Source organism: Osmerus mordax, chromosome 5, assembly GCF_038355195.1.
Source record: "Osmerus mordax isolate fOsmMor3 chromosome 5, fOsmMor3.pri, whole genome shotgun sequence".
In the NCBI taxonomy this organism is placed as follows: domain Eukaryota; kingdom Metazoa; phylum Chordata; class Actinopteri; order Osmeriformes; family Osmeridae; genus Osmerus; species Osmerus mordax.
In genome coordinates, this window is record NC_090054.1 from 12,601,940 (window position 1) to 12,613,409 (window position 11,470).

The window sequence follows — 11,470 nt, forward strand, 5'->3', positions numbered from 1 at the left end:
AAAGGTAATGGGATAGCAGTGGGCCGCCTGTTTTAGTGACAGGGAGAATGTCTGGCCATATTTAGTAGATAGAGTTTGTCAGATGGGAGCTGTTATGCACATTCTGCTGTTCAATCAGGGTTGATGGGTACAACATGTTCAAGGTAAACACAAATGAATCTTGTATACCCTGATCGAGCTTAGACAAATACAAACACTCAAATCCATCTACTCAAAGTCTTCACCATTCTTCTTACTGAAACTATTATATTTTGAAGGATATTACAATTTGTTTGCAGATAAGTCTAATATATTTGTTATTGTTGAAGAATATTTTGAAATACACCTTTGTCTAAACAAATTTGTAAATAAAGAAATATAATTACTGGAACTAAGAGCTCCAAGCAGCTTAATGGTCATCCCCTCATCAACTAATAATCGAAATGACTTACTGTATCTTGGCTGGCAAGATGTACACATTCCTCTACCAAGGTGCCAAGGAAAATTGTTAGATTTCCTCTATCACTCTGACACCTTTATAGCCCCACATAAATTCTACAAGATCCCTGAGAGCCTTCTGGATGGGACACAATAACTATTAAAATATATCCTTCTGCTTCTTATTCTCTGACCACTGGAGAACTCTCTAGAAATATCTACCCTGGGAGTTGGAATAATTGTTTTATTGATAACCTTCAAAGCCTCTGCTATTCTTGGCCCCTTGTTGAGGTTTCTTTGTCTCGTGGGTTAGTAGTGAATATAGAGGCTTTTATGACAGTTATCAAAAAAGTGTTGCTCCTGTCTAATGGGACTCACGCTGAGCGTTTTCAGAGTGATTCCTCTTCACAGAAGCTTGCAGGGAGGTCAACACAAACGACTCCAAGGCCAAATGGAGTTGGAATGTCAAAATAATGTGAACGTTTGAGTAATGGTCATACAATGACTTAGTCTCCACCTTTTCTCTTGTAACAAATGTCAAGGTGTGTTTTAAAGGGTTTAACATATAGTCTGTGACATGTCATGAAATGTCCTGTACAAACTCTGGATGGAACTCCTACTGTACGCTCCAAGGCCGCAGGCATGGGGAGTGGTGGATGTGTCCAGCTGTGCACTTTTCCTGAGCGCATTAATGATGCAGTTGGTAGATACTGACATGTGCCTTGACAGCTCCCCCCAGGACATGATAGGTTGTCAAATAGAGCCATGGTTATAACAGGAGACTGATGTTAGAGTTTTGTGGGTGGCCTGCTTTCTAAATTTAGCCAGAAACCGATAGCTCAATCAGCAATTTAATCTCTTTTGTTTAACAAATGTTCTTGTAGAAAGATATGACTCTATGGAAGTGTTTTACTGCACGGTATCTGTTTACAATTAATTTGTTAATGTTTCTTACTTTTTAGGGTCAGCGTGGTCCAAAAGGAGTCCCAGTAAGTTTTGTATACATTATTATAGGGTGACCCTGTGAATTGTATTTGTATCAATCATACTCTCTTACTGAATGTATAGTAAATCTATTTCCCCTCTTTTTTTTTACCTGCCAGGGTGAACCTGGTCCCAAAGGCGAGAAGGTGAGGTTGTTTTTCCCTAAAGATCAGTTTAACTCTTGAAAAGCTACTTTATAATACCTGTTAGGTACAACTGAGAGCAAAGATAAGTGCTGGTTTCTGATCCAGTTCATTGTTTCCTTGTTCTTCAGGGTGTATGTGGAGACTACACACACCGGGTACGTCTTTCAATGCGATTTATCCCCATTGTTGATGATGCAAAAATGATTAATTCATAATTATCTAAAGTGACTCCATGTCACTCGTTTGTATCACCTGTAAGGATTGTGTAGCTTAAATGTACTGGTGTATGGCGCTAAAATTAATCTGCTATGCCAATATTGTGCTTTTATCTCCTGTTGCGACAAATAACATTATATTTTTTGCAGGTATAGACACCAGCAATGTAATTGCTAATCTGTGAAAATGATATACTGTATGTTTAGCTAGGAAGAAAAGGAAAAATTATTGGTAGCTAGACGAATGAGTCTGTGATGGCTAGCTCATGCAACACATGGATGCAGCTGCCCAAGATGCAAATCAACCCATGTCTCCAGGGATTGGCTGTTTGAGAGAAAACAAGGCAATTATTGGCTGCCTGCCGCAGTGCATAGTACAGTGAGACATGAATAAGGCTCTATGTATGGAAGGGTCAAGAATAAGAGTCTGTCATGTACTGGTGGATTTTTGCAATAGCTAAATCATTTTTCAGCCAATATGTAATTCAACCTACCGTTGTGCACGTTTTCATAAACCTTTGCTACCCAAGTGAAAGATTGGTTCAGAATGAAAGAACAGCTCAGCCCATGTTGAAAAGGTATTTTCAGCCCTTTTGATAATGTGACCATCAAATGTTTTGTCTACATAGATAAACAAGGGCTGTTCAGAATGTAGAGTTCATAGGGAGAGGGTCAAAAGCATTTGGGGGGTTTGTTTAAAGTCTTCAACCTGCACTGCAGCCCCTGACATACCTCTCGTGAGCAGGATTGTTTTCCTACATGCCTCCAAGTCCCAACGGCAAACTGCATGGGAGGTCTTTGCCAGCGGGTGGCTCCATCTCCATATTGCCAAGGGGATTGTTACGAAAAGGGGAACAGAATTGTTTTTGACAGATTGGAGTAGCATTGGAGCTTGGAGAGATTGTTCTGCAGGAGTAGACAGTTACACTGGTGTGTGACTTTGTGAATAGCACAATTGGAGGTGATGGGAATTCAGTTCAAATTTGGATTCCATTTAGATGAAATCCATTGGAAGAAAACAAATGTTGTTCACAGCAAATGTATTACCTTCGACACTCATACACTACAATTTGAACAGAATTCCAATTGACCCCCCCCCCCCCCAATCCTGGTGTGTAGGGCCTTTTTGTACAGGATGTGCCATTGAAAACCCTTGCTGCCTTACGCTCCAATCAGGCTCTGATGTTGAAGGTTTGTGGGTTGATCCCCCAAACACCCTTACCCTCTTCCCCTGTAATGACACTTCCTAGTCGTGCCGCAAAGAGAGCAAGTGCTCCAGTGCTCAGCCGCCTTCCCACCACTTAGCCTCCCACCACAAAGGTCAACAGGTCATAGAGGAATACTGTTGGAGTCTGGCCTGGCCCTGAACAGGGCTTTGGTGTGGTCATAAGATGGACAGATAATGGGAGATTGTTTTCACCAACAGATTCAATAAGATCTGTTATATATTTTGCCAAAGCATCAAAAAGAAACCAATACAGTTATGGTTATTTCGGTTGCTTTAGAGGTCAAAAGTGAATTCCCATGGTGCATCTTATGACATGTTGGAGGATGTGGTGGAGGGATTATCATGGTATACCATAATGACACACTCGCCTACTGTGCATCTCTGACACCCCCGCTTATGTCTTATATAAAGCATATATTTCTCCTCATTCGAACCAAAAATATACAAGGTATTATATATTGTAGACAAGTTGTACGGGCCAACTCTGCACAGTACAGTAAATGCATTTCCATGAACAGAAGCAGTGGAAATGTACATTTGACCCTAAACTCTTTCAAACTGCACCTGACAATGCTGGTGATCTCAACAGAAGCGGCGTATTGTACAGCCCTGTGTTGGCGGATTGGCCACAGTAAGTCTGGATATATGTATCTGTAGCTACTCTCTTTGTGGCAAGACTGTATCTTACCTGATCTCTTCTCAGCTGCAATATACTGTAGGGCCAGGAGTACAATCAGTATGGGGAACTGATGCCAATACCATTAGAGTAGTCTGATCCAACACTCAAAGGGCTCCCTGTAGCTGTGCTGTGAATGCCCGAAAAGGATATTGTTGTAATCAATAACAAACAATGTCATGTCATGGTATTGGCACCCAATAAAACTTTGAATGAGCAGTGTGTAATCCCCTCAGTTACCTACTCCTGGTCCCTGGTATGCAGTTACCTGTTACCTCTCCTTTGTTTTCTCTTCCTCCTCCGCCTTTCTCTCCTCGTCTTGCCGTGCCATTTTCTTGCTGTTCACTCTCATGTTTTTTTCTCCCTTTTCCCTCCCTCCCCTTCCCCAATTCCCCTCCACTCTTTCTCGCTCCTCTCTCCTGGTCCTTCGCTGTTTTCCTTTCTCCCTGAACTCCTGGGCTACTTGTTTCCCCGTGACTTCTTTCTGGCGCCGCTGGGCCACCTGTGCTTTGTGACTGACCCCCCCCCCCTCAGCAGATGTTGCCCATCACCGTGCGCAACATGCCCCAAATAAGCCCTCTAATCCTAAAGCGCCTCAAGGTACATTTCTCTCTGCCCTTCCCTCCCTGACTTCCTACTGTGGATGCCAACCGCCGATCACTCTCGCCATATTGTCCTCTGTTTTGTGTCCCCTGTAACCCTCTAGTGAGAGCACCAAAGCACCGCTTGTGTTTTGAACGATCAGTTACAGATAGGAACTTCTTGCTGTAGACAGTGTGGAGAGTAAGGAGAAGGTTAGGTGAAAGAGTGCGAATTTTATTCCCAACTACACAGTGAGAAATATTGTAATTAAAGTTTTCAGGAAGGGAAGAATGAAATAAATATATTCAGTACTATAAGATATGTGACAATAAATGGTTGGGAAAAAAAATACATCTACACTTGAAAAATTGCCTTAAATTCAATTCAGGTGAATCAAATATTATTTTATCCTACTTGGAATTTTGTCTTATCACATCCAAAGCTGCCTTTCCTTGAGAAAGACAACATTTTAAGGCTAAAATAATTCTAAAAAGGGCACATCAACAAAACCAACATCTCCAAAACAATCCCCACCATAGTACACAAAAATATGCCTTTATTTTGGCGGGAACTAAGCGTTCTGCAGTCCATCTCTATGAACCTTCACACTGGCTCAATCAAAGAGCCTCAGTGTCCTTGCCATGTGCTTGGTGCCCACCCTACACCCTGTTAGCCAGAGAGCCCAGCTGGCACAGGTGGACTCCTGTTGGCATCCACCCTTCCATCTTGTTTTTCCGCCAGGTGTCCGGTCTGTCTGTGCCAGGATGGAATACCTTGTTTGGAGACAATGCTGCGCACTGTAGTATACCAATATAAAAAGTTTTAAAGGAGAGGAAATACCACCCAGATTGGCTCGGCTTTCCTAAAATCAAACTCCCTGGAACTAATCTTGGACAGCAATGTGGAATGTGTTCATTTAACCAACGCTCACGCATCCTGGAGCGTAAATCATCGCCGGAAACATCCTGTTCGGGATGTGGGGATTGATAAAATATGGATCTAATGTGGATAGATGTGTTCTGGGTTATGCAAGCCTGCCTGCACAACAGAAATTCTACAGCAGCTAAATATGCGCGCGGCCCCTCATACTGTAACACATCGCACAGTGACTGAGGAGAGTTATAGGTTAAGGCAAGGATTTTTCATTATGAAATTCTAAAGACAGGCCACATGTGTAGTCATAAATCATTTACAGTAGTGGGGTGAATATCAAATCATGCTGTTCCTTTGTATAGCTATAGAACTTATCCAGAACAAAGCTGACAAACGAATATTAACAGATACTGTCTCACAGTGGAATAAGATCACGTCAGATGGCTGAATTTGTGTCTCAAATAAATAAAGATTTCAGACATAAACAATTGTGGAGTACACAATCATAGCATTCACACTCTATAGAAATTTATTTAGGTGAAGTATATTTCCTTCCATATCCTGGCCTTGTTGTATAAAATGTATCTGGTTCGCTTTTGTTTAGTCTTAGATTGTTTTGGGATGTGGCTTCAGTCTCACAGACATGCCCTAAAGGAAAAGAGATTAGTCGATAGACTAGGTTATTGTGCCCTGGAGAAATGATTAATAATAAGGATTGTTTTGGCCCTTGTCCATTCTATAACACATTTTGTCACATTAAATAAAACAGGTTTGTTCCACCTCAAAATGTAATTCAATCCCAGTCGTATACTCTCCAAACATGGTAACCAATGGATGTCAAAATGCTTTATAACAGCTTGTCTTGTTCCCTGCTAACATGGTCCTTCATGCTACCCCAGTATATGAAGTGCAGTGTGATGATGTGTAGGCATGGGCTTGTCAGGCTGGCAGCAGGGTTGCAGATGGTAACTCTCTGTCTCTCAGCAGGGCGATCCTGGAGCACAGGGCCCCCCTGGACCTCCTGGCCCCCCCGGCCTCCCAGGGACCGCTGGACTGAACGGAGCTAGTGGACCACCGGTAATTCTTGCTTTGACACATGACTGGGTTCAGTTTTGTGATTGAGTTAGTTAAGTCATTGTACTTTATGATATAACTACTATTGTAAATACATCAAATGTGTTACTATAGATTAAAAGAACACTGAGCACTTGTTGGGTTACACCTGTTTTAGGGCAAACCCGGTGAACCAGGAAAACCAGGCAAAGACACAAGGGTAAGACCTGCTGTACAGTCTGCACACCTGATGACTAATACCTGATCCTTGGACATACTGGAGTTATGCACAGTTGTGTTACTATGTCATCTTCATCCTCCTTTTTTCATCTTATCCACAGCTCTTACCAGGAATGAAGGTACTACAGACTTTATCTCTCCATCCAAATGTGGCTATTTGTGGTTGTATGTTTTGGTAATCCACAACCAAATGTTCAGTTTGACATAAGGGCATGGTTTTCACAGACAAAGATGGTTCCCACAGTGGTTTTCAGCGAAGAAAACCTTGAGAGTGGACGCAGCTCGGTTGTGTTTGAGAAACTCACAGCAATAGACACAACTTTCCACCCTGCTTCGTTATTGTTTCTTTTGGACAAGACGAGTACAGTTACCCCAGACACGTTAATTTTTCATGGCTTATTTGGAAAGGAGAATTTTGAGTGTTGGAAACATGCAGAGCCTGTTAAACAGTGTGGTCTGACTCCTCTATAAAGACAGAGTTTATCTCACAGCAGGAACTGAAGTTGAAAGCAGGCTCTGTGGCCTTTGATTTGCCTTTTCACAATAGTGAATATCTGCCCTCAACTGGACTATATCAAGATATGGCAAACTGGTTGGAAAACATGCCTTTGAAGTCCTCAAGTCAAATTATAGCACACAGACTGAGCCAGCCATGTAATAATACAGGATAGGAGTATTAAATGTATGTACACTGACTATGTAATAGTGGTTTCGCAGGATCTGACACACAACTCTTTCTGTTATATAGGGTGAGCCTGGCATGCCTGGATTAAAGGTAAGTTAGTGTGGAGTGTTATTGGTGGATATTTCCTGACAGAACAATTGGTTATAACCATCAATTTTCCCTCCGCAGTTGATTTTATGCATCCATCTGCTTTTGAGCACCTGCTGGCACGAATTTTGAACCAGAAGGATATTTCATTCAATCATTCCACATCTTGATTTCAAAACATTATGTTTCTCCACTTGTCCTTAATGCTACATTCAGATAATGAATAGGGTCTTTGGACAAGCCTGTAGTTTTAGGGGGGGGAAAAGCATTATGCAAGATGGGAACTTGGCCTGTTGGTTGAAATGACAGACGACAAAAGAAAGATCTGTGGTTTTGCATCGTTGTTGTTTGAACTCGTCTGTACTCCATGTTCTAGTCCTTTCTGCGTATCTTCCATGCTCATATTGTGCTTCTCGTTCACAGGGTGACCATGGAGATGTAGGACCCATTGGACCTGAAGGCCCCATGGTATTATTATTATTATACATTGTAAATATTAGTATTGGGTCTGTGGTTGTCACACTAGGAAAGGCAGGCAGCAATCATTGACCATTCCGTTGAGTAGAGAAATTCTCCTTAAGTAGTTTTAATGTAGCATGCAGTACTGAAATACTGTACAGTAGGAACACACACAGTTCTTCCCTTATCATTGGTTTGAGACATCTCCTTGTATTGGATATCCAGGGATGGACACGTCCCTTGTCTTTATTGGACAAGGGAGTATTCTGCTCCTACACACAAACACAAACACACACACGTTAACATTCTCCTGTTCCACAAACAACCACATTCCCTCTATACATATGCAGAGACACGCACCCACACGGACACACACACACGGACACACGCACAAACATACCGTTTGAATCCTGCTGGGCAGGAGCTAACCTTGGCTTTGAAGTTTAAAGGGGGAGGTGGGGTGGGGTGCGCAGGGGTCAATAAGAGCTGTGCTTTCGAAACGCTCCATGTGCCTGTCCTTCTCCACTTGTCCATGGCTTAATGGACTTCCTGTGGAGGGTTCACACATGCAAACAGACGCACACACAAACATACTCCCACATACTCCCACAGCTGAGTCCTGCCCTTTGCGGGCCCTGCCACAAACAGACTGCAGAGAGAGGGAGTGGAGGGAAGAGAGAAAGAGAGAGAGGATTGAGGGAAAAAGAAAGGAAAGAAGAGAGAGAGAGAGAGACAGACAGACTACGAGCCTCACTGCAGCCTCCACAGCTTCCACACACAGTCAAACCCAGGGTCACCTCCACATGGGTCTCAGAGGCAAGCTAAACGGCTTGGCCATCTGGGCTGCGTCAAAACAGTTTTGCTGCCACGCTTAGAGAACCACAACCTATCCCTGACATGATCGCCTCAACACAACTACCTTAAGCCAGATATTTAAAAAAACTGAAACGAATTGAGACCATGGGGGACTTTTCTAGTGTAAAAGGCACCCTATTGTAGGAAAATTGAGTTTTCTTTGCCGGATTTCCATGTTTGACCTCCATTTTGGAGACCTCTGGAAGAACCTGCTGCTTGGAGCTCCTGGTTAGATTATTGCCTTGTAAACTTCAGCTCTCCTCCATCTCATTGCTTTCCCAGAAAGTACCATCCAAAAAAAGCTTAGTGCTTCTTTATGACGATGCTGGTCAACCCTATTGTAGGTTACATAAAGGACAGTACAGTATATAAACGAGGAACATAGACGCACTAAAACAACCAATATTTATAGACAGAAAGGGTTTTTACACCTTAAAAGAAGAATACTGTTGTTTTGAAAGTACTGTTTTGATTATCTGTTCATGTTTTGGGGTCTCAGAAATCAGTAACATTGAGTTTTAGATATTGTGTTGCACAATGCTGTCACAACCTCTCTTTTTACTCCGCTTAACATCCACTGATCTACTTTTACAGCACAGCATTAAGGACTATTAGGGCTTCATATTGCTTTCACAGAGTATTGCACCATCTAGTGGAACACTGAAGGATTATGACATTTATCGCAACAAAGTGAAAATATTGTGGTTTGGCAGTCTTTATTATGTCCCAAACTATGAGTTAATAATGAGAGAAAAGATCAGAGAGAGATAACAACTGTGTCATCTTCTCTCTCCAACAGCAAATACACTTCTAGTCAGAGCAGGAACTGTAGATGAAACTGAACTAATGATCGTAGTCATCTCATTTGTGTTTATTTGTCTTTTTCTCATATAGGGACCAAAGGGTGACATAGGGGGAAAGGTAAGATACATTACTTATGTCACTCTCAATTTTTTTTAAATCTTTGGCTCTCTCTTTCCATTTGTCTTTCTCCTTCTCACTCTCAATCTTTAGCTTGTCTGAAATGAATCTGAAACACATAACAAACTAGAAGCTTGGAATGAGTCAGGTTTAATTGGATTCACAGACAGGATTGATTGAGTTTACAGACTGCTAGTCACAAAGGGAATCCTCCAAACTGTCAAAACAAGAGGCCAGAGTTTTGGCAATTTGTTAAGCCTACACCTGCTGAAGCACAAATACACTCCACGGTCTTAGACTACTGTCCATTTCCATGAATTGACTGAATTGTGTCCTCAATCCTCAATGGACGGGAGCCTCCCATTGAAAACACGCCAGTGGGTGTGGAGGTAACGGGTTTGTCGCTAATATCTAACATACACCGGAGGTCTTTATCGTAATCTGCGGACATACACAAACACAGACCCTGATTGGTGGTTTCCTAAGTCTGGGCGAGATATCAGCGCCCTTCAAAAAATACCGTGGCGGCGTGGCTTTGTCCTGTTTTAATTCCTAATTGGTTCAAGTTTGATGGAATATTCGGTTCCACCCGCAACACACCCATCCACCTACACACACACAGACCCCCTACCCTCCTACTTTCCAAGGACCACCATGTTAGATCTCTCAAAGCAGAGAGGCCAAGGCTCGAAGTACCAAGAGTTGTTCTCACAAGGCAATTTATGTTGCCTGCCTTCAGGCTCGTGGCAGGAACAGAGGCCTTATTTCCCCTGGTGCCATCCGCTGTCTGTTGCTTTCTTCTCTGATCCAGACGCTGTAGCGCTCTTGGTTTTGTTCTCACCACTTCCTAAGACGAGGAAAAGCTTAAGGATCATCATGATCCTCAAGTTTTGGGCTTCGCAACCTGTAACCTTCTCCGATGACGTTTGACCTTATATTGGCCTCTTTCACAAGTCTTAGGTCCATGTGATGGACAGGGAAGGAAAATAGAAAGAGACAAAAAGACAGAGACTGAAGATTCTGGAACACATGTCTGGTGGATGGATGGTCACTTGTCTCCCTCTCTGCCTCATACCGACTTTGCCATCCCGGAGTTTTGTCCAACCTGTTACCATGGTAAACGCTCCCATTGCTGCGGTAGCCCCGGCGTGTGTTATACCCATTAGACCCTACAGATGGAGAGATCGAGGGAGGAAAGGAAGGAACGGGAGGAAAGCGAGGGGGAAAAACACTCAAAGAGGAGGCAGCATTTCGAAGAACACGGCAACGAAGGGAGAGAATGGCTTTTATTGTTTTATTATAAAGAGAAATTGCTTTCACAGTCCAATTCATTCAAGCTGCGGTGTATTCACCTAAGGATTTGAGGTTTGCTTGGCTCTTGGGACCTTCTAAATGTATACCACAATGTTGGATCAGACCTAGAGTTCCATTAGCTTTGGACAAAGCAGAGCAGGTAAGGGTTTGTGGCGTCAGTCACTACTCTTAATATCAGCGTGGTGCTAACCACAAGTCTGACTGTAGTCTTCTACATCTAAAGACTACAGAACTTTAAGAGCCAATCACTGAAGTCAATATTGGCATGTCTAGACTCAGAGGAAGCAGACAGGACCACTCTACTGGACCACCATTATGGTAAAACACTTCACCGTTGATTTAATGAGTCGGTCTTTAAAAGGACCCTGTTTTAATACATCCCGTGAGTCAGAACTGTGTGGGCACTCATAGACTCTCAGGACAGGAGGAACGGATGGCTGAAATAAAAAGGAGAAGGTGGATAATGTGTACAGGGCGGAGTGGGGGGGACGGAAGGGAAAAGGTGTGTGGGTAAGTGGGTTTAGCCAAAAGTAGCGCTTCATTGACAGACTGGCTTTTTTTTGCCAACTGTCTGCGCTACCTCTGTCAACATTGGAGAGATAGAGCTACACAGCTGGAGAGGACATTAGGATGGGGGGGGGGGGGGAGACTGCAATTAGGAGCTTTGCTCACCCACCACGTCCTGAAATACTGCTCTCGATGAATGAAGACGAATGCCTCAAAGGGTTCTGTGGT

At 42.9% G+C, this 11,470-nt stretch overlaps 1 protein-coding gene across 1 annotated transcript in view; it reads left to right on the forward strand.

The window, feature by feature from the left end:
* The window catches only part of col13a1 (collagen, type XIII, alpha 1), a gene marked incomplete in the record, with an annotated part of 82,478 nt that overhangs the window by 51,640 nt on the left and 19,368 nt on the right, over positions 1-11,470 (forward strand). Inside the window, 10 exon segments of the mRNA XM_067236013.1 lie at positions 1,380-1,406; positions 1,521-1,547; positions 1,676-1,702; positions 4,204-4,266; positions 6,106-6,198; positions 6,353-6,394; positions 6,516-6,533; positions 7,163-7,189; positions 7,610-7,654; positions 9,395-9,421. Coding sequence (XP_067092114.1) covers positions 1,380-1,406; positions 1,521-1,547; positions 1,676-1,702; positions 4,204-4,266; positions 6,106-6,198; positions 6,353-6,394; positions 6,516-6,533; positions 7,163-7,189; positions 7,610-7,654; positions 9,395-9,421 — 396 coding nt within the window.